Raw genomic sequence first — 25,595 nt, 5'->3', positions numbered from 1 at the left:
GGGTGTTGTCCTCCCGAGCCCTCCGAGTGCGGTCCTCTCGCGTGGGCTGGAGCTGAGACGCCAGGCCGGAAAAGTGCCAGGGCCGAGCGAGGTTTCCGCGCCCCAGCCGCGCGGTCTCCTCCCTGCGCCCCGCAGGCCCGCCCCTTCTTCTTCCCAGCTCGCCGCTCTCTGGCTCTGGGTCGGCCCCGGGAGCCGCAGCGGAGCCCGGCCAGGCCGCGCGGGCGCCCCTCCCTCCCCTTCTTCCCTTCTCTGCCGGCCTGCCGGCCTGCCTGCCTGCCTTTCTCTCTCCTCCCGAGAGAGCGCATCCGCCACCGCCGCCGCCGTCGCAGCGGGGCCCAACGCAGAGCCGAGCAGGACGGGAGGCGCCGACTCTCCCGCCGCCGCCCGGCAAGGCCTTTGGCGGAGAGAAATCGGAGCAGAGACCCGGCCGGGCTCGGGGACATGGTGACGGGATGTCCCGCATCGCAGACGCCTTCCCTCTGCACCTGCTCGTCTGGCATAACCGGCACCAGGCGCTGGACAGCGAGCTGCGCAAGGGACAGGTAGGAGCTGGTCAAGTCTCTGTCGCCGACTCGCCCAGGGTCATCTCTTTTCTCATCCTGTCATCCCAGGCCAGCCGATTGCTCCCTTATAGTCGGAGATGTGTAGGGAGAGGAGGATGTGGTTCAGGACCCTTTGCCATGGTAGCCCCATGGAAATCAGTGCAGTCACGGGAAGCGGGGGAGGGGGGGGGAGAGACAATGAAGAAGGCCCCAGATCCGGTATTTATCCTGAGATGGCTCCTTCTGGCTTAGGTGTCACCTGCATGTTATTGAATCCACTTTTTTCAGTGAATTCCCATCCCAGGAATACACATACAGAGGGTGAAAGCTATGGGAGGGATATTTCTTTAGTTGGGATGGCACCATCATTCCCCTCTCCTCTTAATCTCAGAATGTTCTTGTTCCCTTATTTCAATTACTTCTTTAAACACCAGCCTTTTTATCCACATCCCAATCTTTCTAGTTTGGAGAATAGTTACGTAGATAAATGCCATGCTTCCCTTGTGCTTGGAATCCCCAGTTGAGGGGCAAGCCAGGAATGCCTTCACTCCTCACTGAAATTGGCACTCGAAATTTGAAAGGGGGAAAAAAAGCCCTTCTTTTGAGGCCATCTGCTTGGAATCCCACAATCCAGCACTTTTTCATTTCTACCTGGCAGCAGCCCTAAACCAGGTGGGGGCACATGAGGACAAGCCTCATTCTGAAGATTCACATACAGCTGGTTCTAGTCAAATAATTACCAGGGTACTGTAACACTGAAGCCTAGTGTATCCTGTCCTCAGCCCATAGTAGACCCCTGTTCAATATACAGCTCCCCACCATTTTAGGGAGAATGCAAAATAACCCTTAAAAATAAGGATGCAAGGACATGGCTGGTATAGTCTCTTTTTGTATACAGTATGCGTGTATTTTGTTCCCCCAGTTTGTGCCCTTCCCTATCAGCTGTTGCATTGAACACTGGGCAGGCGAACCTGTGCTAGGAAATGGTGGTAGTAGATAAATGGTAGAGGCCAGCTAACCAGGTGGTCACAGGTTGGTGGCTGCTGGTTAGGTCAGTGGTTCTTAACCTTTGTTACTCGGATGCTTTTGAACTGCAACTCCCAGAAACCCCAGTCAGGACAGCTGGTGGTGAAGGCTTCTGGGAGTTGCAGTCCAAAACTCCTGAGTAACCCAAGGTTAAAAACCAGTGGGTTAGATAACAATTGCCTTTTAAATATTTTGCTTTTCTTCTCCAGCCCGGAAGTGGAGCCAAGGGAAGCAGGGTGTTAGAAGGCCTGTGTGGGAATGTTGGGGAGGAGTTCGGCCTGGCAACTAATTCAGAACAAAGAGAAATGTGGATCAGGCCACATCAGCTCTGATGCTGCTGATGGTCACCCCAAGGAAAACCTGGAATCTGGCCTTCTTGGTGGCGGCTGCTACTTTATGGAACACCCTAGTAAGGGAGGTGAGCCTGGCGGCCCCTTCCCTCCTAGCATTTTGAAAACTAATAAAAAACCTACCTATTCAGAGAAGCTTTTCAGAGTATCCTCCCCTCATAACAACCTATTACAATTATTTTACACTTTGTTTTGGTTGTTATCATTGGGGTTCATGGTTGTTTTCTTGATCATATGTTTGATGAATGTGCTGGGTTGTTGATTTTATATGATTTTATCTGTGTAAACCGACCAGAGTAATGACATGTCACTAGATGAGTGGTATACAAGTTCAATCAATCAATCAATCACTAATTTGAAGAAGATGGGAAGAGGCAGAGAGAAGTTGATGGTGACTCAGAAAAAGCATTCCCCCCCCTTTTTTTCTGAAGGGGAAAAACAGGAAGAGAAAATTAATTGGGACACTTGGAAAGGTGAAACTTGGGAGCATTTGGGATGATGATTTTTGGGAGGTTCTTGGAAAGAAAGGAATTTGAGTAGGCGTATGGGCAGTCAGAATGTCTCAGGAAGCTCACAAGCATGACATTAAGGTAATGATCTTCTTGTTCTGCTTGTCCTTAGCATCAGATGCTCAGAAATGTAACACTCCATTTTGCTCAGCCTTCCTCTTGGGATTGTTACTCTTTTAAAACAAATTATCTCGCTTAATGGCCACCACCACCATATCATGGAATACTAAATCCAAGAAACTCATCATGCATTGTGAAAAGATGCCATGTGCACAACATTAGTTTACAAGGCTGTCTCATGGGGTTTTGTTTTGTTTTGATTTTTGTTCTGTGCCTCAGTGCATGAGAAATGTGGGAATGGGAATAGTGAGGGAGGAATAATTTCAGCTATTGGTATGCCATGCTGTTGAAACAAAGGGTCAGGACAGAGTGGTAATACTGGGGAAGCAGGAAATGACTTTGGGTCTTTGGGGCCCATTGCCTTGTACAGTTTCGCAGTGTTAGTTAAATCACTCTCCTCTTTTGGCCTCACTAGTTTGCCTTCTATCAAACAGACATTACAGCAGCAAACGTGACATTGTGGCGGTAGTTTTGTCCTAGCAGTTCAATCCCCCATGATTTTCTTGTAAGTTTGTGGCACAGATGAAGTATAAAACCCTTGGTTTCCTGACCCCAGTTGTTTTATCCGACGAAAGGTCTTGGGTCTTCTCTGGTAGGCCTGGTCCCCCCCCTCCGGAAAAGCCGCCTCTGCCTCCAGAGGACTCCCTGGCCTTCCCTGCCACCTATTTCAGTCCCCAAACTGTTAGAATACTTTACCTGGTAATGGTGTTATGCCTCTGACTCTTTTCCCTCTTTGGAGTTGTCATCAATTGCCAACCCTGCTGGTGATTTCGGTGGAGAGACACAAATGCAACATAAGCAGCAAGTTAGAATGAACTTCCCTGCCCTGGATCTCTTGCTCAAGAAATGTCTTCTGGGGTCTTTTCCTCTCTCTTTTTTGATTATGCTGACAGCAAGCCTCTGCTGCTTTCCAGATTCTTGTCTCTTGAGGACAACATGACTCTACCTCAGAGAGGGGCAAAAAGTCTCTGCTGGACCAGATATTTATAAAGGTGATGAACTGCATCACAAAGTGGGATGACAAAGTTTGGTCAAGGTATTGTTTCCCGGCAGGCCAAACATGGGAGGCCTGCCTTGTTTTTTCTTACTGGCAGCAAATTGGAAACAAGGACACAAGTATACAGAAAGCACTTTGTTTTGGAACCATCGTTTTAAAAATTCTTTGGACTATTGGGTCCAAAGCCTGGAAGGCAGCCCATCTAGGAGAAGGAAAACTCCAATTTCAAACCCCCCATTGCCTTGTGGGTATATCCACTGATGGAAAAGGCTTCAGGAGTTAACCTCAAGGCAAAATCTGGAGCCGGAGTCCGGAAGCAGTTCATGTCATTCTGTCAAATCCTGCAACGTCGCTGAAACCAGTCGTGTTGGCTCTTGCCTTTCCATTGGACTATTTCAGCAATGTGGAGAGGGGGGATTTGCTGCTTGGGTAACAGCCTATCCTCCATATTATTTTACCCAGGCTTCGTGCCCTAGAGAGGACACTCCAGCTTCGCGTACAGCGTCAAAACACTAGACACTGTTCCAAGTCCTCCATACAGAGCACGTTACCATAGTCTCTCGAGACTGAAGGATGCCTATGAGGTGGTCTGCAACAAGGCACATTTCTCTGTCTAGCCCACCTGAGTGCTGCTTCTAATAGGACAAAGACATGCTTCTGAAAAACCTGACATGCTAGCTGTGGGAGCAGTGTTATCACCTACAAGTTCTCCATCTTGTTTGTCAAAAAAAAGCTGATTTTTAGGGCCAAACTGTTCTCTGTTGGTTTTGAAATCAGTAAACAGAATGATTGCAAGAAAGCAGATTTTAGATAAGCATTAGGATTAACTTTTTAGCAGTACAGGAGGCTCAACTGTAGAATAGACTCCTCAGGAGGTGATGCACTCTCTTTTACTGATACTTAAGCAGAAGTTGGTTGACCATCTCTCAGAGATGCTTCATTTGCATCTTGTTGAATCTAACTGGATTACATGACCTCCCTTTCTGTTCCAAGATTTTATAACTTCTTCTCAGCATCTGCTGCCATCAATGGTGAATTGCAAGTAATCTGCCTCAGTCATATAGGCTGTGTAACATTGCACACTTCCTATATTCAAAAACTAATGAAATAATTTGTTTATCAAGGTTTTCCCATCTCCTTTTATCATATGGGGACAGATGCTATTGCGTTGGATAAACACCTTTAGTGAAATTCAGAATAAAAAGCAGCATTGCCTTCCTGGGGAGATTGTTCTCTTAGGAAGCACGGCCTACAGTGACAGCCAGAATTCTGTTGGTGTTCTTATCAGGTTTGCGTAACTTGCAGCAGCTAATTTGCAATAATTTACATGATGTTGGAGTTTATCACTGTTGCATAGTCAGACTTGTGAGTAGACACATGACCAAAATATAGTACTGTAAGTCATTTTGTATCTCTCTCCTGTTAGCACTACTCTGGGTGGGTTACATCATGTAAAATAGAAAACAAAAATAAAAATAGAGACATTAAAACCAACAGCAATAACCCTTAAAAAAACCCAGACGGCAATGTCCAATCTCACAGTGGATAGAGTAAAAGAGGGGAGGGAAGAAGAGGAGGGGAAAGAAAAAAGGGGGAGAAGGTTGTCAGCTAGCCTCAGTGTGGAAAGCCTGCCTGAAAAGCAATGGCTTTAATTGCTTCCTAAAGATTCACAGGGGAGGGGGCTAGGCGGAGCTCCTCTGGAAGCTGGTTTCATGACGTTGGAGCCACCACAAAGAAAGCCCTACCTCTTGTAGAGGATTTATGGGCCTCCCTCGGAGTCGCCACCCAAAGGAGCCGTGACCTAGAGGATCTTGTAGGTTGGGCAGATGACATTAAGGAAAGTCGCTCTGACAAGTAACATGGGCCCAAACTGTGGAGGGCTTTGTATGGAAGTGTCAAAACATTGAACCTGATCCAGGGTGCCACAGGCAACCCGTGGAGGCGAGCCAGAACCAGAGGGATGTGGTCAAATTTACTTGCACCAACCACCAGTCTGGCTGCCGCATTCTGGACCCACTGAACTCTCCGGGTCAGGTTCAAGAGGAGCCCCACATAGAGAGCATTGCAGTAGTCGATCCGTGAAATGACCACAGGCTGCACCAAATTCCTGGGGGAGTCCTTGTATAGGTAAGGGCAAAGCTGGGCAATTATCCTAAGCTGATTAAAGGATGATATGGAAAATCTGAAGGAAATCTGTTTTGTTCGGGTTCAGTTTGAGCATGTTAGCCCTGGTCCATTCCAGTAATGCACCAGGCAGTGTCTGGATGGCATTCACTGCAGAGGTGGTAATGGAGAGACAGAGTTGCATGTCATTAGCATACTGATGACACTTTACTCGAAAACTCCTGATGACCTCCCCCAACAACTTAACATAGATGTTCAACAGCATCAGGGATAGCGCCAATCCTTGAGGAACCCTGTACCAAAGGCTCCAAGTTGCCAACACCTCCTCCCTTAGCTAAACTCTCTGGACATGGTTCTCGAGGAAGGATCAGGGCCAGCTCAATGCTAAGCTCCCAGTCCCAACCTCAGAGAGCCTGTCCAGGAGGATACCCTGGTCAACGGTATCAAAAACCACTGAGAGATCTAGGAGTACCAACAGGGTGCATCTGCCCCGTCAGCCTCCCTTAAAAGGTTGTCCTGCAATACGACCAGTGTTGTCTCAGTACATCATCGTGACCTGAATCCAGACTGGAATAGGTCAAGGGAATCCTGCTCCTCCCAGTATGACTTCAGCTGATTGGCCACCACCCACTTGATCACTTTGCCCAGGAATTGTATGTTAGTGACTGGACAGAAATTGTTAAGATCACCTGACTCTAATTGGGGGTGTTTAATGATGGGTCAGATGGTGGTTCCATGATGAATTAATAATGTTCACAACCCAATCAATCCTGGCCCCCTTGGTGGCTCTGATCAGCCATACTGGGCAAGGATCCAGTGAGGAGGCGCTGGGCCCAGCTAATTATCACCCTGGAGGCTTCCTCCTCTAATACAGGGTCAAACTGAGCCAACATTGCAATGGGAGATGGGGCATCAATGATCACCCCTAGATCAGCAAGGCTGCTGGTAGAGTCAAGGTCAGCATAAATGGCCGTGATGTTTGCTCTAAAAAGGCTGCACACTGATCACTAAAAATAAGGCCTTCAATGCCCAGAACTGGTAAGATCATGGACAACCTAGAATAGTTCTGCTTGTCAGTTCACAGCTTCACCAATCCTCTGGATGTTAAAAGTCTTTCTTGCCTATTTCAGGATATTAGCATATTTATTGTCCATAGTCTTAACTGCAGCCTTATTTTGTGCTGACTGATCTTTTCTCCACCTGCTCTAGTTGTCCACTCAATAACTTCATAGCTCGTGTCCCCTCAGTATACCAAGCGGCAGCTCAAGCTGTGGAGTAGAGAGGGTGTTTGGAGGTGATCGTGTCAGCCGGCTGGGTCATCTTCAGATACCATCTATCGACCTGGGCTTTGACAGGGTCATCTATTGGGTCGGCCGGAAGGTTCTACACTCCAGAACCTTTTGGAACTACAGTATTCTGGGTCGAGAAGCCTGTGAGGGTGGACCGTTTTCATGGGTCCATTCTCCCTGCGGAGAGGTGTCATGATAGCCAGGTTGAATATCAGTAGGAAGTGACTTGTCCATGACTCAAATTGTCCATTCCGTCATCATTTAGCTGTGACAAGTTATGGAAACCTTATATGATCTCCACTAGAATTCTGGCCAGTACAGGCTTTTGAAGAGGATTCTGGGACCAAATATCATTTGTTTAAATTAAGCAGTGATATTGCTTTTACTGTTCCTTAGCCCAGGGGTCCCCAACCTTTCCCAACCGTGGATGGGTTGGGGGAGCGTGGCATGCTCATGGGGGCATATCATGCTTGCGGGGGTGTGGCACACTCGCAGGGGGCAGAGCGCGCTCACACGCATGCGCGCAGTGCACTAACGGGGGGCAGGAGATCTGTGTCTGCGGCCCACTAGTGCCTAGGCCATGGACCGCTGCCAGGTTGCGGACCGGGAGTTGGGGACCTCTACCTTAGCCAGTAGGTACGTATGATTATATTATGATCCCTTGAATCATATTAGTCTATCGGGTATGAGAATTGTATTCTGGAATCTGGGTGAACTTGCAAAATAACAGCAGTATCTGGGGACAATGCTAGATGGTCATTTTAACAAGCAAGATTACTCCAAATGCATTCAGATCTCAATTCACGAGGCTGAGTGAGTTCTAGCACTGACCAAGGATTCCATGGCTGAGCCATGACTCAGATTAAAACCCATCCCTGCATCTCTTGTAAGGGATTCTTTGTCTAGATCGGAGTGCCTTTGATGGTTCTGGAGGCCAGATTTTCACCCGAACACCCTGGAAGGCCACAACAAGTCAGTAGTGATTTAAAAAACAACAACAAAGAATCAAAGGTGGATTTAATTTCCAGTTTTGAGTGGGGGGAAGAGGTTAATGAAATTGTGAATCGCCCCTAAAAAAAAGTGGATCCTGGAAGCCCACAGAAGGTCCTGCGCCCAAATGTATTCCCAAGGGGGGAGCAGGCTGCAAAAATGCCTTTCAGCGGTCACTTGCACTTTGACCACATTCAGTCTCCGTCTGGTCTAGAGCAGTAAACTGTGCTTCGCTTGCAGCATGATATTGAGAAGTTGGACCCACGTGGCCGAACACCCTTGGAGCTGGCCGTGTCCCTGGGGAACCTGGAATCTGTGCGAGTGCTCCTGCGACACAACGCCAGTGTGGGCCAGGAGAATGCCAATGGCTGGACAGGTATGGCACCCTCTGTGGCCACACGCACATAGTTCTTGAACAAAAGCACAGGTTCACTTGCTGGATTCTTCCAGTGCTTCCCAACCTTGAAATCCTGCCCAGTACAGCTAGTGATGAAGGCTCCTGGGAGTTTTGGTTCGTGAGCATCTGGGGACTGAAGGTTTGAAACTATTAAAGGATGTCAGGTTGCATAACTTTAAAAGATCTGTGCTTGAAACCATGGAGACCTGCTGGCGCTCAGTGCGTATAGGATCTCTCAATTGTTCCTACTTTGAGTAAAGCAGTTCATTATAGGTCAGTGAGTTAAGCAAGAAGTATGGAAAGGGTTGTCCTGGAAGTGGAGCAGAGAAGCGAAGCTGTTGAGAAAGGAAGGGTTTGATATTGTGGTTGACGGGCTGGGCTTGTAAGAAAGATGCAGTAAAAGATGAGGTCTAGAAGTTAGTTTCTCTGCTTTTCCAATATGAGTGTGTTTTTCCTTCTCTGAGCTTGGAAATGACTTCCCAGAAGCTGAATGTGAGATTCTGGGAGATGCAAGTGGGGGGGGGGAGTCATTTGGCCAACCTTCATTCCTTCTTCTCTGCACTTTTGTGTGGGATATCTACCCTGACCTTTCAGACCAGTTTGTCTGAGTTTTGTGGCAGAATTTCACCAGGAGCTGAATTCCAAGTAACACTACTGACTTTGGGAATTAGACATGCCTGTTTGACAGTCCAGTAGACTGGCTTGGCTCCTACTGGTTGGGAAGAAGGGTGAAAGAGAAACTTCCTTGGACTTATAGGTTGGCCAGTGACCTGGATGTGGACATGGAATGGATTCAAGAAGCCACACAACTCTTCTTTTTCTGTGCCTTTGTCATTGCCCTCTAGTCCTCCAGGAGGCCGTGAGCACAGGGGACCCGGAGATGGTGCAACTGGTGCTCCAGTATCGCGATTACCAGCGTGCCACGCAGCGCCTAGCTGGCATCCCAGAACTGCTCAACAAACTACGCAGGGTATGTCTGCCATCTCTTACTTGACTTGAACCCATTTTCCATCCTCCATCAGAGGATACAAATTTTATCCCAGGGATGTCATTTAGGAAAGCTGGGGGCAGAGCAGGAACCTTGCTATAAGTGTTCTTCTATTGGAACGTCATTCTTTTCTTTCCAGAGTTCTGTACATTTAAATCAAACAAAACAAAACACTGGCGATCAAGGATAGTCCCACTCTATCTAGCAGATGGGGCTGATGGCTTCATTCTCAGCACTCCTCCTAAGCTGTCCATATAGGAAGAAGTTGAACAGCAAATTCGATGTTGATGTGACTCCACCCCATGCTCCTCCAGCCCCAGTGGATGTGTTTTGCTATGGCTATAGAATCTTCTCCCCCAAGAGAGCATCAGCCCTACATCCCATACTTTTTCAAATTTGGGTTAGAGCTGTTGCAGCTGAATTGTCCCTGTATTCCTCCAGTGCATCCTTCAAGCAGGGGGAAATTTATGTCTCCTTCTGTATTCCTTTACAAGCAAGGTTGGAGGAAAATGCAGCTGAACACCAAATTTTTAGGATCACAGAAATAATTTTTATGAATTTGAGAAATCTCAGGCCTTCCCTTTTAAACCTCACCCCTTTAGGATGCTTTGAAAACATCCCTGAGATTTTTAACAGTGGGTAAGTCTAAATGAAGATAGAACTTCCATTGACAAATTGCCACCATGTGATAGTTGTATGGCAACACCCAAACTGCTTCTAAAAAGCAGGGCTTGCCCTTTCTTCTTCTTCTTCACTCTCATGAGCTAATCCGTCCCTTCATTTCTGGTTTTCCATTTCCTCAGGCTCCTGATTTCTACGTGGAGATGAAGTGGGAGTTTACCAGTTGGGGTAAGTTGGTGCTTGGAGACCTGCCTTCTGGGAGTAAAACAGAAAAGCTCATAAAAAAATAGATGACCCGCATTGGTGGCTGGGACTGGAGAAAAGAGGTCTTCCTTAAAAGTGGCAGCAGACTCTTCCACATTCATTGGACCTCACTTGGCCCACCAGTTGCTCAGTGCTCATCACTAACATATCACGGGAATCTGGTCTACATGTAGGGAAAGAGAACAGCAACCTCTTCCTTTCTGGTCAAGCCATGGTTTCCAGTAGCAGTTTTATCAAGGAGCAGAGATCCCTTGTTGCTGCATTTGACCAATGACATCACAACAGCCCTCCGTAGGTGGGAGTTGACACTGTGAAGGAGGAATGGGGAACTTTTGGCCTTCCAAATGCTGTACGACACCAACTCCCATCAACTGTGGCCAGCATGGCCAGTGGTCAAGGGAGGGTAGGAGTTGTAGTCCAACAACATCTGAAGGATCACATGTTCTCCACCCTTGGTTTTGTAGGAATGGGAGTATCCTAGGAAGGTGGGGAAGGAGTTCCTCTTGGCTGTTAACTTCCCTTCATATCCTTGGAGAATGTTACTAGGTCTCATTTCAACCTACCTATGGAGTGTAATGCTCCCCCCCCTTGGGAAAAAAGTAGAGGACACCTATAGAAAATTAGTAAATGATTCTGGGCCATGTTCTTCCTATCTCTGTTTGCTCTCTCTTTCTCCATTCCCAGTTCCCTTGGTCTCCAAAATATGCCCAAGTGATGTGTACCGAGTGTGGAAGCGAGGTGAAAATTTGCGAGTGGATACAACCTTATTGGGATTTGAGCACATGACCTGGCAGCGAGGCCGGCGCAGCTACATCTTCAAAGGCGAAGGTCAGTCTGTCCCTTTCCAGGGAGATCTGTGTGTCACTGGTGACATTTGCATCTTCAATACTGACCGCTCTGTCTGTGTTACCCCCCTGCCCTCTTTCTCTCTTCCTTGCTGGACAGATGAGAATGCTGTGGTGATGGAGGTGGACCATGACAAGCAGGTTGTGTACACCGAGATGTTGTCGCTAGCCTTGCATGAGCCTGAGCTGATGCTGGCTGCCATGCAGCCATCCGAAGAGCACGTGGCCAGCCGCCTCACTTCTCCCATTGTCTCCACCCACCTTGACACCAAGAACATTGCCTTTGAGCGGTAAGGTTTGGCAGGGGATGAGTAGACTCCAGGGATGTATGGCATCTATGCTGGTAACATCAGAGGCTCCCCTCCATGATGGCTGTATGCTCCCTCCAGTATTTGAGGTGACAGGCCTCTGAGCTGGGAAATGGGGCCTTTTTATCTATAACTTCCCAAGTTTCCACATGGCCACTAGCTACATGTTTACGAGATTTTGGAGGCTGTACTCCAGAAATCCCTTTCCCAAGTTCTTCTCTGAATACCAGTTACTGTGGATTACTTGTGACTTTCCCATGGGGATCTGGTAAGCCACTGAGGAAAACCGGTTGATGGGCTAAATCCTGCAGGGTTGTCTTCTTATATCTGATATGATAGTTAAATGAGACACATGAGATCACAGTTGAGATGGGACCAAATTTGGGGGGAAGGAAGTCTGCCCACAACCTTGAACAGCAAGCTTTTCCAGAGAACAGGTGGTCCAAAGTTCTCGGCCCTGCCACTAAAATAGCTTTCAGCCTTGTTAGCATAAATGCCACATGACAACATCTTTATTTCGCCTTTGGTTTGGAACTGGAGGTGAGACATCTCACCCTTCAGAGGGCAAGATTTGGCCCAGAGATGATCTCTACTTACTGCTTCCTAGTCTGTCTTTTAAGGGCAGATCTAGAAGTGCAGGAGTGTGAGTCTCATGGAGTGGAGAACAAAGAAGCTGGCATTTTGAAACCAGCATTTTTAGGTGGAAAAGGTAGAAGTGTCTCCTATCTAATAGGCTGTTTGTTGCTTGATTTGGGGCAGGGATGGGGAACCTTTGGCCCCTGGGCCAAATATAGTCCATGAACAGCCCCATTCAGCCTACCTGCTTCTTCTTCCTCCTGAGGTCCCACCATCACTGGGTTTTCCCAACTCAGCATTACAGAAAGAGCTACCTTGCGTCAACAGCAGCAGCAGCAGCTGGGAATCCCATTTCATATAATCCATTACTGATTGTCGAGAAGGGCTTGGATTTTCAGTTCAGTTGCTGCAAAAAAAAAAAAAAAAGGCATTCGTCTCTGCAGTGCAAAGTTTGGGGATTGATGACAGGCTCTGAGGAAGAAGCTGGAGCTTGGGATAAGAGTGGTTCACCTCTGATGTCCTTCAGCTCCTTGCTGACTCCCGGGGAGTAATCGAACTAAGGCTGAAATAGTTCTCCACCACTGACTTGAATGTTTCCTTCTCTTCAGGAATAAGTCTGGCATCTGGGGTTGGCGCTCTGAGAAAATGGAAAATATCAGTGGCTATGAAGCCAAGGTACAGCCCTCCTCAGTCATATCATATCCTTCGGTGCATGATCCCCCAACACGAGTACTGGGCCTCTGTGTGCAAGATCTTACTTCTTTATTTTTTTAATGTATTGCCTTGATTTTTATCCTGCCTTTCTCCCTATAGACAGATTCAGAGTGGTCTACAAGTAGTCTGGAAAACACAAATGTTAGAATAAGTGGAAAATGGAAAAATCACATTATTAAAGAATGATTACAATCTGTTAATTATTAAAAAGCAGAAAATGAAACCCCAGTAAAAAATCAGTTAAAACACAAACATTTCAAAAGGATAGGAGAACAGTTCTCCCCTTAAAAGTTTTAGCTTTTGGAATGGGTTCGGGTGCCATCCATGGCTTCTGTGTTTCTTCAGGTTTACAGTGCCAGCAATGTAGAGCTTGTCACCAAAACTCGCACTGAGCACTTGTCAGACCAGGACAAAACACGCAACAAAGGTAAGCATTCCCCAACCCTCTCCAGTTGTGACATTATGGATTCAGCTAATGACTTGTTGTGCTGCTAAGGATTCCCTAAAACTACCCTTGAAAACTCAGTTCCTGGTGGATTGTTCCTAATTTTATGCAGTTGTTTTGCCCTTTTGCCTCAGGTGACTTGTCTTAATGCATCTCCCCTTCCTTCTTTAAGCCCTTTTGAGAACTACCCTCCTAAGCAGAGCTGGGAGGCAGGCTTGAGATGAACATTTGAAAAGCATTGGGGTTAGAGGCAAAGTGGAGACTGGTTTGTAACAGCAGGGAAGAGGACTTAAGCTTTTTTTGCATGCCAGTCTGGCATACCCAACGTGGCCTCATAGTAGTGTGGGGAGGATTGAGAAGTTTGAAACATGCTTTTTGTTTTTAGAAGGGCTGAAGATGTGAGAAACAGACGTACTTTTATGCCCATCTTTCGGAAAGCTAGCGCTAAGTGCTGTGAAGAGCAACGGAGCCTTAGAAGTGCTTTGTTCTGTGTACCGCTCATAGGATGGGCCACTTCTTTTTCTCTTCCTAATTTGCTTGTTCTCTTTTATTTGTCCAATTTATATCACACCTCTCAACTGTAGATGGTAACAGGGCAGCAGAGAACAGGCTTTGCCTGGCACTGTTAAGCAATTCATTCCCATCACCATCGTGGTCCTCAAAGGCTTCCCTTCCTGTCTGTACTCTCTGGAAGGGTGTCTCCAAAGCTGTAAAATTTAGCAGAAAACAAAACAAAACAAAAAAACCCTATCTCTGTGCATGGAGAAGGAAGTCCACTAGTGGAGAAAAAGATCTGCTCTTGCCGGCCAGCGTGCTACAAACACCGAAGCCTTTGTTGCCATTGCTGCACACTGTGGTGGCACCAGCAGTAGTACTGATAGAAATGGAAGGAGGCGTTGGGGAAAACGTTTCAGTGTTTAGAATCCAGATTAGAACTGAGGTGCCCCACTTCAAAATCCCACGTAGCCATGGAACTAACTGGATGACCTTGGGCCAGTCTCTCATCCCAACCTACCTTGCAGGCTTCTTGTGAGAGTAAAATGAGTGGGAATTGCCTCTTTTATGCCCCTGTGAACTCCACGGAGGAAAGGTGGGGTATAAATGTAAGAAATACAGTGGTGCCTCGCACAACGATTGCTTCATACAACGATGAATTCACACAGCGATGGGTTTCTTTGAGGAATTTCCCCCATTGTTTAATGATGTTCTCTATGGGGGAATTTCACTTAACGATGTCCCTTTTTCGCTCCTGTAAAAGTGTCTTAAACTGTTTGAAGCCTGTTCTAAATGCTTGCAATCGTTAGCCCACCTCCTGAACCCTATGCAAACTTAATTTGGTGTTGTTCTGAGTCGTTGTTAATTTTTGGTGATTTTTTTAATTCTCCATTGAAAGCCTTTGAATGGTCCGTTCAAAGGCTTTCAATGGAGAAAACAAAAAATCACCAAAAATTAACGACGACTCAGAACAACACCAAATTAAGTTTGCATAGGTTTCAGGAGGTGGGCTAATGATTGCAAGCATTAATCTGTTCCAATTGGAACGGATTAACCGGTTTTCAATGCATTCCTATGGGAAATGGTGTTTCACTTAACGATGTTTTCACATAACGATTTTTTTTATGGAACCAATTAACATTGTTAAGCGAGGCACCACTGTAAATAAAATTGCTCCCTCCTCCCACTACACTGATCTACGAGGTAAGTCTCTTCTCTCATGTTGGGTTCTTCCTAGCCAACATAACAGAATGGCAAAGTTTGGAAGGACTCTTAAATCTGGCATTTCCAGTTCCCTTCTAGCCGGTGTGGGGTTGGGCAGGGAATTTGTGGCGCTCTAGATATGGTGGACATCAAACTGAAGCACCTGCCTGCCTCACTGCATATAGCCAGTTAAGAGTAACGGTGGAAGTTGCAGTCCAAGAATGTCAGGAGGACCAGGATCCCTGACTTACTCCCAAAAATGTCAAAATTCAGGGCATAGTTACTTTGGCATGGACAGCTTTTCCTAGAATATTGCTGCAATGATGAGGAATGTCACCAGATTTCTCTGTACTAGGCAGATTCTACTTATTGTTATTCCTGAATTGTATTTAAAATGCATGCACACACACGTGTGTGTATAATGTTGGGGGGGGGGGATCACAGCCTATGGGTGTTGCTACTAAAAAAAAGAAAGAGCATCTTTTCTCCAGTCATGTTTTGGATGCTTGAGGCCATTCTTGCCTCCTCTATGGCAGGTTACCACCGCTGCTCAGGTAGTCTCCCTTTTCAGTAGGCATTTATTTTTGCCTTTGATTTTGCTGCTGATTTTATCCCGGGTGTCATGTTAAGTTTGCTCTAAGAGCTTTTATAATCTATGTCTGCCTGTTAATAATACGATAACTGTTGTTGTTGGGTTTTTTTGTCCTTTCTTGTATCTTGTTGTTTCAGAGCTTAAAGGCTACATCAAACTGTGGCTTGGGTAGTGAGGATAGGAGCACTTTATAATAATCAAAAAATATAACTATCAGTTGAATAGTTTTAGGCAGTGAGATGAAGGGAAGGGTTTCTTCGGAGATCAGGCCAGGACTCATTCTCTGGAGTGCCTTCTCTTTGCCATCCAGGTTCCAAGACTCCATTCCAGTCATTTTTGGGGATTGCCCAGCAGCATGCGGCCCAGAATGGGGTGAGTGGCAAGGTCCAATCCCTTCCCTACATGCAGAAACAGGATGCTGGGGCCGTGGAGTCAATGAGGAGGGATACGCTAGAGCAGGGAGAAGGGTTTGTGAATGGAGAGTCTGGGCATTTACAGGAACTGCTGGAATCTTTTACATGAACTAAACTCTACTCCCCTACACTTTTGCAGGCCCCAGTGCAGCAGTCAGCCAGCCCCACCAACCCGACATCTATTACTCCAGAGGAATATTTTGACCCTGACTTCAATTTGGAGTCTCGCAATATTGGCCGCCCTATAGAGATGTCCAGCAAGGTGCAGAGGTGAGTGAGCCTGGTGAGGGCAGGAGAAGAGGGGTGCAAGGCAGGATGGGATAGCAGATGCAAAGTAAGAAGCCTGTATGGAAGGCATGGTATGTGACTTCAACAAGGGTTGCTCTGCAAAGCAGGACATACCAGGGGAGAAGTAAGAAGGGGAAGACCAGCTGATATTTACCCATTCAAGTAGCCTCGTCTCTCCAGAACTTGGAAGAGGCCCTTTTTGGGCATCAGTTCCCATAATCCCCCCAGCTAGCTTGGAGACTTGACTTGCAAGCTGGGGGATTCTGAATGCTGCAGTTCAAAAGGATGACTTCCCCAAATTCAGCATGTTAACTAGTGGAGGGTCGTGAATGGGTCTGTGGTGAGTCTGATGTGTTTCCTTTTTTGTTAGGTTCAAGGCCACTTTGTGGCTCTGTGAAGATCATCCCCTCTCCCTGGTGGAGCAAGTGACCCCCATCATTGACCTGATGGCCATTAGTAATGCCCACTTTGCCAAGCTGCGTGACTTCATCACCCTCAAGTTGCCTCCTGGCTTCCCGGTCAAAATTGGTGAGAGACAACTGGCTGTAGAAGAGAGGAACTGGACTGAGAGTACCAGGAGGGGCAGACAGTAAAAGTGGGATAAAAGTGGTGGTGGGGAGGGCTGTCGGCTTTTATGGTGGGGAAAAGATCAACAACTACTCTTCTTGATTTCAAGATTTTACCTCCAGTATGGGAAAGGTTATACATCTGAATACCGGTTATTAGGGAACACAGGCAGGAATGTATTGTTGCATTTGTGTCCTGCTTGTGGGCTCCTCCTAGGTCTCTGATTGGCCACTGTGACAGGAAGATGTTGAACCAGATAGACTTTGGGTCTGATCCAGAAGGGCTTGTATTTGACAGCTCAAAAAGGAAAACATCAAAAAGCTTAGAAGTAGAGATTTTTCATCCACACACACACACACACACAACCAACCATCTTCTTTGTATGTTCCCCCTTTCTCCTCCTTTTCAGAGATCCCCCTCTTCCATGTGCTGAACGCCCGGATCACTTTTAGCAACTTATGTGGCTGTGACGAGCCGCTGAGTTCCGTACGGATCTGTACTCCCACCCATACTCCAGGAACTGCCACGGAAGAGGCAGCAAGTGCTGGAGCAGAGGCCACCAATAACACCAAAGGTAGGTACTGGGGCCTTGGTTCATGGGAAGCCGCATTGGGACAAGGCCAGTGGTTTGAGCAATTTCACTGATCCAAATTTTTGAGAGAGGAAGGAAGAGGAGCTTCTGCAAGAAGTAGACTTGGAAGTGAGGTTGATAAAGGATGATCCTCCTTCCCTGTGGACAAGTAAACAGTTTCTGGGACAGAGACTCCTTCAGGATCCCATTGATTCAGCTGACAAGAATATTTTAAGAATGCCCACATTGTTTCAGGATTTTGATCAACATCTGTTCTAAGATCTCTATCAGGTACCATGAACCTTCATCTGAGGTTCTTCCCTCTGCCTGATACCATGTGTATATACCAGGCTGGGCATAATCCATGGGTCTTGGGGCAATTTTTTGACCCATGATGGGCCATATCAGTCCCCAAAACAAGAAGCATCCCAATGTCCCGTTTCAGTAGTGAGGTTTTTTTGGTTTATTTTATTTATTTTATTTTATTTTATTTAACTTATGTGCCACCCACACTATCCAAAGGTCTCTGGGTGGCTTACAACAATTTAAATACAGGGGAGAGAAGAAGACACAGAAAAATAACCAGTCCTAGAAGCTTTGCAGTAAGAAAAATGATCTGCCTCTTAATTTTTGGGTAGAGATTAAGACATATTGGCTTAGGAGGCCACGTGCGGCCCATGGGCTAGACTCTGCCCAATGATGCCTTTTAATCAGAAGCTGAAATTCATCAGACATACTGCAGTGACTGCAATGTGAATTCCTGGGCATGTATTCACCCATTTGGGGTAAGCAAGAGATGAAGGGGCTGGTCCTTGGTGAGACAGGACACAAGTGTTTCTAATTCCCTGGCAAGCATGCTAACCATCGTGATGCCTTTCTCTTTGTCCCTAGTGTACCCTTTTCCTTGTGAGGTGGACCCAGTGGTATTCGAGGTACCCCAGGGCTACACAATGCTGGGCGCGGGCCGAACAGAACCCATGAGGGATGAAGATGATGACTTGCTCCAGTTTGCCATCCAGCAAAGCCTTCTGGATGCTGGCACAGAAACAGACCAGGTGATTGGGCTGGCCTGTGTTGCTAGAGGGTTTCAGGGCCCATTTAGAATAGCTAACCGATTCTTCTACCTAGGGCACATGTTGGCAAGAGTTGTGTTGGTACAAGGTACCAGGTTAATGTTGGTCTGTGTGACATAGGAAACTATCTTTGAGATGTTGGCACTCAAGAAAAAAGTCTTGGCTGTCAATTGTAGGGCTAGGAGAATGCTTTATAAATCTCCATCTTATTAACACTTCCTTACTTTCTTTTCACAAGTGTGCCGGGTGGTAGAGTGATTGTGAGGCCAAGATAGTGGCTGAGTTAAAAACCAGTGATGTGTAGTGCTTGAGAGTGTTGGGATGAGACCTGGGAAATCAAGGCTCAACTCACTGTTTGGCCACGAGGCTCACTGGCCGTTAGCTTGGGTTAGTTATACTCTGCCTGTCCTACCTCAAGAGGGTTGTTGTGTGGGGAAAAGTAGAAATGAAGAGCCGTATGTTCCCTGGAAGAAGTGCAGGATATGAATGTGACAGATAATTTAAAAAAAAAAAATCAAGAAGCCTCAGATGTTTTCTGCAACTGGAGAATACATCAGTCTCCCCCTTTCTCTCTCCTGCTCTCTCCTGTTCATGATTTTAACATGTACATAGAGTGGTCCGGTGGTCCAGATAGGCGGGGTATAAATCAAATGAATAATTAAATAAATACATTACACCACCAGGTCACCATCTGGGAAGCTCTGACCAACACACGGCCAGGATCCAATCCTCCACCTTATGATGAGGAACTGCAGTTGGAACGGTAAGTGTTTACCTGGCAAAAAGCAGAAAGTAGTCTGGATTCACTTATAGAGCATGTGCCAGCAGAAGGGTAATTATTTTCATGTGGAGGGGAGACAGTCTCTAAGAGATAATCTGTCAGGGTACATGTTAGAGGTGGTGGGGCCAGAGCCAGCAGCAAATGGAGCAAGAATGGTCCCTCACAATCACCATATAATGTATCTTTTTCTTATATGAATCTCTAGGAAGCGAAGGTAATTGATATGTTGCAAGGAGTGATCATTTCTTCAATTAAGATCATCACTTCCTCACACTTTTTTCTTTCACATAGAAAGACACAGTCTTTCACATAGAAACAGACCCACTCTGTCCCTTCACACATACATGCTACCCACCTGCCTGGCTCTCTTTTGTTCCCTTTGCTGCAGCAGCTGCTACAGCAAAGAATTTGAAAAGTTGGTGAGGTGGTGGGGGGAGCGGTGCCAGCAGAGGTATGAAATAAGTCTCAAGTCCTCAGACCGGAGTTTTATCTCTTTTATACAGTTACGTAAATTAAGGCCAATTTAGGGATGTACACCAGCACCAAATTCAGATTCAGAATTCAGATTTGGAATTTTTAAAAATCAGAATTTTGGGATATACAGTCAATATGAATACTATACAGTTTATTTTCCCCTTCAGAATATGACAGGCAGGCAGAACCTTTTTAAAGGATTTCCCTGTGTCCTCTGACACCATTTTGTTTTGTGCCAAACAAAAAGAATGCATAACAACATCCAGCAGTGCATAGGTATTAAGAAACGATTGTCATGGGCAGACTGATTGAATGTTGGACAATGGGAATGTTAGCAGGAAATGTCAGCATCAATGGGGAAACAGAAGATCGGTTATGCTGGGGACAGCAAATAACCTGGACAGGACCGGGAGGGAGATTGAAGCAGCGGATAGCCTGTGGTGGGTGGGAACTGTGCCAGCAGCCCTGGGGCACAGCACAGTTGAGCAAGTAGGCACAACCTTGGAGTAGCTGTTAGAAGAATGAAAGAGGAAGGAGGGGGCAGCCGACCAAAGCATGGCATACCTCATCCTGTGAGCAGAGTGTGCCCTTCTCTTTTTCTTAAACAGGACTTCAGGGAAGCCCAGCAATGGTAGCTTGACCTTAAGGAAAATATGTTTTTCCAGAAATCCATGTTCCTGGTGTGAACAATGAGGATTGACCATGATCACTGAGAGAACACTCTCTCACTGGGCACATTAGTCCCATTGCTCCCTTGGCCAGGCCTCCCCGGACAGACTGCTCAGTCCAGTAAGACAGGGGAATTGGTCTCTTTCAGCTTGCGAGGCTCCTGCATTTAACACCTCTGCCTCTGCCCTGTCCTTCATCTGGGGTGGAATCTGTGGGGTTAGGAAGCTTTTAAAATCTACTTTAAATTTAATGTTTCTGCCTCGCAATTCAGATTATGTGGTATTAAGGAACACAAACAGGATTGTGCCCATAGTGCACCATATGCTTTAAATAACATATGACTGCCTAATGAGGGCAAAGGGGAGCCATATCTTTTGTAAAATAGCCATTGTCACTTGGAATTTACATAAGTACTAATATTAAAAACTAGTATTTATTGTATTTATCTGCTACCTAGTTGATGGAAAGCTTTTGAAATTCATCAGTCAATTCATTGCAACCTTTATTGGATTTTTTCGTTCCCTGCCCATTCCCGCATGGGTTTATGGCATTGACCCATGGTCATATTTTGCAAGTACATCATTTTGTAGATTATGAAGTTTAGCACCCTGAAAGGAGTGCCTAGCTGAAGGTTGCCATCAAATGTGCACCCCAAACCCCAGCAGCCTTTTTTTTAAGAGGCAGAAGTGTATGTGTGTGCATGTGTGCGCACATGCAGACTTTAGACTGGAGAAACTGCTGCAGTTGCAGGCAGGAAGCATTTGTCCTTCCTCTGTGTGCCACCCCAGTGTCTCCCACAGCCCCAGCAAGCCACTTTCCCACAAATGAGCCGATTCACTTAACTTTGAATTTCTGTGTTTAGAACTACCCAAAGTGAAAGGTAGCTGTTAATGTAAAAGGATTAATTTACAGTAGGAAATGTGTGGCAAGATAAAATGGTTTTATCCCCCCCCCCTCCATCTGTCATTTCTTTACTCTTAAGTCCAGGACAGCTTTTCTCTTTACACAAAAAATGTCCCCGGGCTTACTAAGCCCTTCATTCCATTTAAACAACATACTTCTGACCTATATGACAGTGGTGACAGACTTTAAAGTATGTATATGATGTCTACTGAAATCTCAGGAGGAGGGGAGCCAAATTTTGTATGTTATAAGTAGCAACAGTTGTCTAGCATTGCCCTTTACTCTCTCAGTGGATAGCAGATGCAGAATGAAATTGTATAAGTTATACAAGTTGAAGAATTAGCCTAATTCATAATGCAGTGTTTGTTGATTTCTGTTTGGATAATTGATTTTTAATGTAAATCAATTTTGAAAATATGAAAGACAGAACCCTTGCAACAACAATGTAATCCAGTGATCATTACTTTGGATTTCAAGTCCCAGAAACCCCAGGCAGAATGGCCAATAGTCAAGGATTGCTGAGGCTGAAGTCCAAAACGTGGAAGGCCACATGTTGTCAGCCACTCATGTAGAGTCTCTGGGACATCAGAGGTAGAACAGACACATATGTACAAAATGCACAGTTTCACCTACTCACAGAAGTCTATCCGAACATTCATTTTCTCTAAAGCTGTTGGAGTTGGGACTTTTCTATAATATGTACAACTGGATTCAAAGAGGAGTATCCCATTAAATACTCATCTTCATTGGCAGCCAGTAGGCTGTGGGCCCTTGGATGGGGATGGAGAAAGTCCAGTAATGAGGTTGGTCTCAGGCTGGGGGAGAGAGAGAGAGAGTGAGGGTGGTGGAGTGAGGGTGGCCTGTTGGGAGGGAAGGTGGAATGAGGCTGGCCTGTGGGAGTGCTGCTGAGCAGTTGTTGGGCACCCTTTTCATTCATGGCTCTTCTTCCATACTTTCTGCTCTTTCCAGAGCCATCCAAGAGAGCATGTTCCTTCAGTCTGGGCCAGGCCTGGGCACAGCAGAGTCCGGGAGCAGCAACGGAGATCCTCCTCCCGACAGCAACCAAGCTCTCAGCACTAACGGTGGCACTGGGGGCAGCTCCTCCAACTTGCCTCCACCGTATCCTAGTTTTGATGAGCAGCTGCGTCTGGCCATGGAGCTGTCCTCCAGGGAGCAGGAGGAACGGGAGCGTCAACGCCGTGAGGAAGACGAGGAGCTGCAACGTATCCTCCAGCTCTCCCTGACGGAGAAGTAGCGTCCCAGCCTGCCAGCAAGGGGCCCCTTGCCTCCCTCAAGCCTCACACCGCCCAGCCTAACTGTCCTTGCCATCATTGTATTTTTAATCTCTGGGGGTGGGTGGGGTGGGTTCCATGCTTTGCCCCCCTTTCCTCTTGGGGACAGGCTCAATGTGAGAAGACAGCACCTTCTGCATTTTCTGGGACTCATGCAGTTTCATCCTCTGGTCTTATTTCCTGTAAGATTTTTTTAAATTGCTTTATATTCCTCATTCTTCACTGAGGAAATGTTTTATATAGCACAGAGTGGGGCAGAGAGAAGGAGGTGAGGAGGGGCAGGCTGATAGGAGTGGAAAAAGAGGAAGAAGTAGGGGAAATTTTAATTACTCAGCATGAGCATGATGTTTTCTGAGACTGAAACAAGTGCACTGCCTTCTCTGCCCTTGCAAATGGGGCTGGCTTGTAGGGGAAGTCGTATCTTGAACCTTGATGCATAACGCAGATGTTTGCAGTGAGCTCTGAAGCCAGGCGGTGGTGTGATGAATAATTTTCAGTCCTGCATTTTTCCACTCCTCATTGTGAGCTGCTGCTCTCCCCACTCCTCCCCTGCCCTGAAGTTTAATTTATTTTATTTATATATCTGAGGATATATACAAGAAAGGGGAGTGGGAGGTGTGTATTTGTTTTTTTTAAAAAAAAAACTAGAACCCAGTGGGTCTAAAGGGAACAGCTGTGCCCACTCTTGAGTGGCTTTCTCCTGTCGTCTGGAGACCAGGCACAACAGGGGGCTCTGGGCAGCAGGAACTACTAAATAAAACTACGAAGCCAGCTTTTTTGTGATGGTCTTCCCTTTTTTCTTTCTTGGTGTCAAGCCACGCAGCTGGCTCTTCACCATAAACAAGGTCCACTGTATTTTCATGTTTCTGTGGCTCATCTCGCAACGTTATATGTAAAGCCCTGAAGAAGCTGATTGATTTCAGAGAGGGCAACTTCTGATCCTCAAGAGGCGGGACAGGGATTATCCCCTCACAAAGGGAGCAAGGAGCTGCAGTTCAACGAGATCTGAAAGTCTACACATTGTACAGTCCTGAAATTGTGTGCACAGTAGTTTTTGATATCCATCATGTACGGTGGTCTTCTCCATACAGTTGGAGTCTAAGAAACCTAGAACGTAACAGGCTGGGAAGATTCATATGTAGGAACCTTCCAGACCACGAGTGGGCAACGTGTGCCTCTTCAGACATGATTGGACTTCCATACTTCACCACATATGCTGGCTAGATCTAGTAGGAGTTGCAATTCAGCAATATTTCCAGGTGATTCACACACACACCCCAAAAAAGGGGGGATGACAATTCCATTTCTCAAAACTGGAAGCCTGCAGTCAAAATGAGATCTGGCTCATTTACATCACTGTGTGAACTGCTCACCACCCATACTTACAGTTTTCATGAGCTTTTTGTTCACAATGTTCCGGATTTCCTGTGGGGGGGGGGGGTCCTGTCATCTTATAATGCCCTCCCCATCCTCATGACTCAGGGCTCTGAAAAGGACTTAGACCCCTTTACTAGCAATTTTTCCACACCAGTCATTGTTTTCTCTGGTCCCTACTTCTCACAACGGCCTCATTTATTCCGCTTACTAACATTTATTCCCTGATCATTATATAGCAAGGCAGATGGAAGCTATAGTCAGCGACCATCTGGAGAAACACATATTTCCCACCCCTGCTTTAGCCATTCTTGAGCTAGTCCTCAAGCATGCATTCCTCTCTCTCCGCCCTGCCCCCCAGCATATAGTGACTCCAGATTAAGCAACACAAGTCACCCATTTCATCAGTTTTGTCCCTTGCCTTATTTCTGCCTTTTTCTGAGAGTCTGTACATTTCCCACTACCTCTTTTGTCCGGTTCCTCTTTCTCAGTCCACTGCCCACTCTTTGGCCGACATCACCTGGCACAACCTTTCCTCTTTCTACCCCATTTTGGAGCAGTAAAATTGTTTGCTGTATTAAGCCTCCTCACAAATGGATACTTGGAAAATGGTCAAAATGCCTCTAAAAGGCCTTTTAAAAAGGAGAGTAATCAGGAAATGTCACTTGTTTGCCCAGTGCTCTAACTTTGTTCCTAGTTGCTGTGTTCCTTTTAACTGCTCTGCCTTGCTGCTACCCATCCAAACCTCATTACAGATAGCGGTTGTGACTCATCACTCCGAAGTTTTGTCTGTGCCATGGTGGGTATTACGTAGCACAGCTAAAACTTGGAAGCACAGTGGGAAATTGAATGCCCAACCAGACGACTAAACCGACTTGAGCTATCCAGCAAGAACAAATACAAGCCAAAGTGCAAGCCCAGCTATGTCAGGATGTTGCAAGATGAAGCGAGATTCTTTGGAAATGAGACCCATGCAGGGTTCTTAACGACAGGACTTTCTGGAGGTCATTAACTGCTAGGGTGGCCATACATCAGACCCGACTGGATGGCATATAACAAGATGAGGATGAAGCAACTTAAAATATGTGCATGCTGCCAAGTTAATTCTGGCTTATGGCCACCTTTTTCGGGGTTTTCTCAGTATTGAATACAAAACAGGTTTACCATTCCTTTCTTCTGGGGGGGGGGGGGGTGTCCTGAGACTGTGCAGTTTGCCCAAGGCCATACAGGCTGTTTCTACTAGTAGCAGGCACAGCAGAGAATTGAACTCCCAACCTCTGGCTCTGCAGCTAGACGACTCACTGAGCTATCCAGCAACTTACATTGACTACAAAAATAAATAAAGGAGTTGGCCCAGGTATGAGCAGCACATTCTCAATCCACTGTTGAATTGATCACTCTCTAAACTAAATAGGGAATGTAATGTTTGCTTGCTAAAAGAACTGATCTGTGAACTGTGTGTAAGGTACTGCCCCCCCTTCTAACAATTCACAAACGCGGCGGGGGGGGCAATTTATTCAAGCCGCTTTAAAACGACTGGGTTGAATCAAAGCTGCTTCCAGCGCTTGTTGCGATTTGAGCTTTCTAAGCCGCCTTCCCCGAATGCAGCTCCCTCGGGACGCCTCGCTCCGTGACCATGACGGCTGGGGCTGGTGGGGTTTGTAATTCAGTCATTCTTAGCACCGAAACACCCCGCGGGGGGAGGCTGTTTTAAAGAGACAGGTAAGACCTGCCAGCCGATTGATGGCTGCCTTCCTCAACCCTCTTCCCTCCCTCCGTCCCCCCGGCGCCACTC

The 25,595-nt window shown here is 46.5% G+C and overlaps 2 protein-coding genes across 2 annotated transcripts in view; both read left to right on the top strand.

The window, feature by feature from the left end:
• The first annotated feature begins 71 nt into the window (after nucleotides 1-71).
• Nucleotides 72-23,197, top strand: ANKRD13D (ankyrin repeat domain 13D). Its single transcript, XM_020806011.3, has 15 exons — nucleotides 72-542; nucleotides 8,188-8,323; nucleotides 9,190-9,314; nucleotides 10,136-10,181; nucleotides 10,902-11,045; nucleotides 11,163-11,352; nucleotides 12,555-12,621; nucleotides 13,006-13,087; nucleotides 15,706-15,767; nucleotides 15,948-16,078; nucleotides 16,467-16,624; nucleotides 17,073-17,237; nucleotides 18,126-18,289; nucleotides 18,991-19,070; nucleotides 22,104-23,197. The coding sequence occupies exons 1-15, from the start codon at nucleotides 453-455 to the stop codon at nucleotides 22,387-22,389; spliced, it is 1,926 nt and encodes a 641-aa protein (XP_020661670.1). The 5' UTR covers nucleotides 72-452; the 3' UTR covers nucleotides 22,390-23,197.
• Nucleotides 23,198-25,477: 2,280 nt separating this feature from the next.
• SSH3 (slingshot protein phosphatase 3) overlaps nucleotides 25,478-25,595 on the top strand; it is a 36,361-nt gene continuing 36,243 nt past the window's right edge. Inside the window, exon 1 of the mRNA XM_078383496.1 lies at nucleotides 25,478-25,522. The gene's annotated coding sequence lies outside the window, so the exon portion shown is untranslated. The remainder of the gene's footprint in view (nucleotides 25,523-25,595) is intronic.

This window comes from Pogona vitticeps, chromosome 1, assembly GCF_051106095.1.
Source record: "Pogona vitticeps strain Pit_001003342236 chromosome 1, PviZW2.1, whole genome shotgun sequence".
Lineage (NCBI taxonomy): Eukaryota > Metazoa > Chordata > Lepidosauria > Squamata > Agamidae > Pogona > Pogona vitticeps.
The sequence above is the reverse complement of the archived record's forward strand: the minus strand, read 5'-3'. Positions and strand labels throughout refer to the sequence as shown.

What these genes read in the sequence shown, in the direction of transcription:
- ANKRD13D (XM_020806011.3), top strand. Translation starts at nt 453, where the DNA reads ATGTCCCGCATCGCAGACGCCTTCCCTCTGCACCTGCTCGTCTGGCAT. An exon ending in TGCTCAACAAACTACGCAGG is followed by an intron (nt 9,315 to 10,135) that starts GTATGTCTGCCA and finishes CCATTTCCTCAG; the next exon opens with GCTCCTGATTTCTACGTGGA. An exon ending in ATGTCCAGCAAGGTGCAGAG is followed by an intron (nt 16,079 to 16,466) that starts GTGAGTGAGCCT and finishes CTTTTTTGTTAG; the next exon opens with GTTCAAGGCCACTTTGTGGC.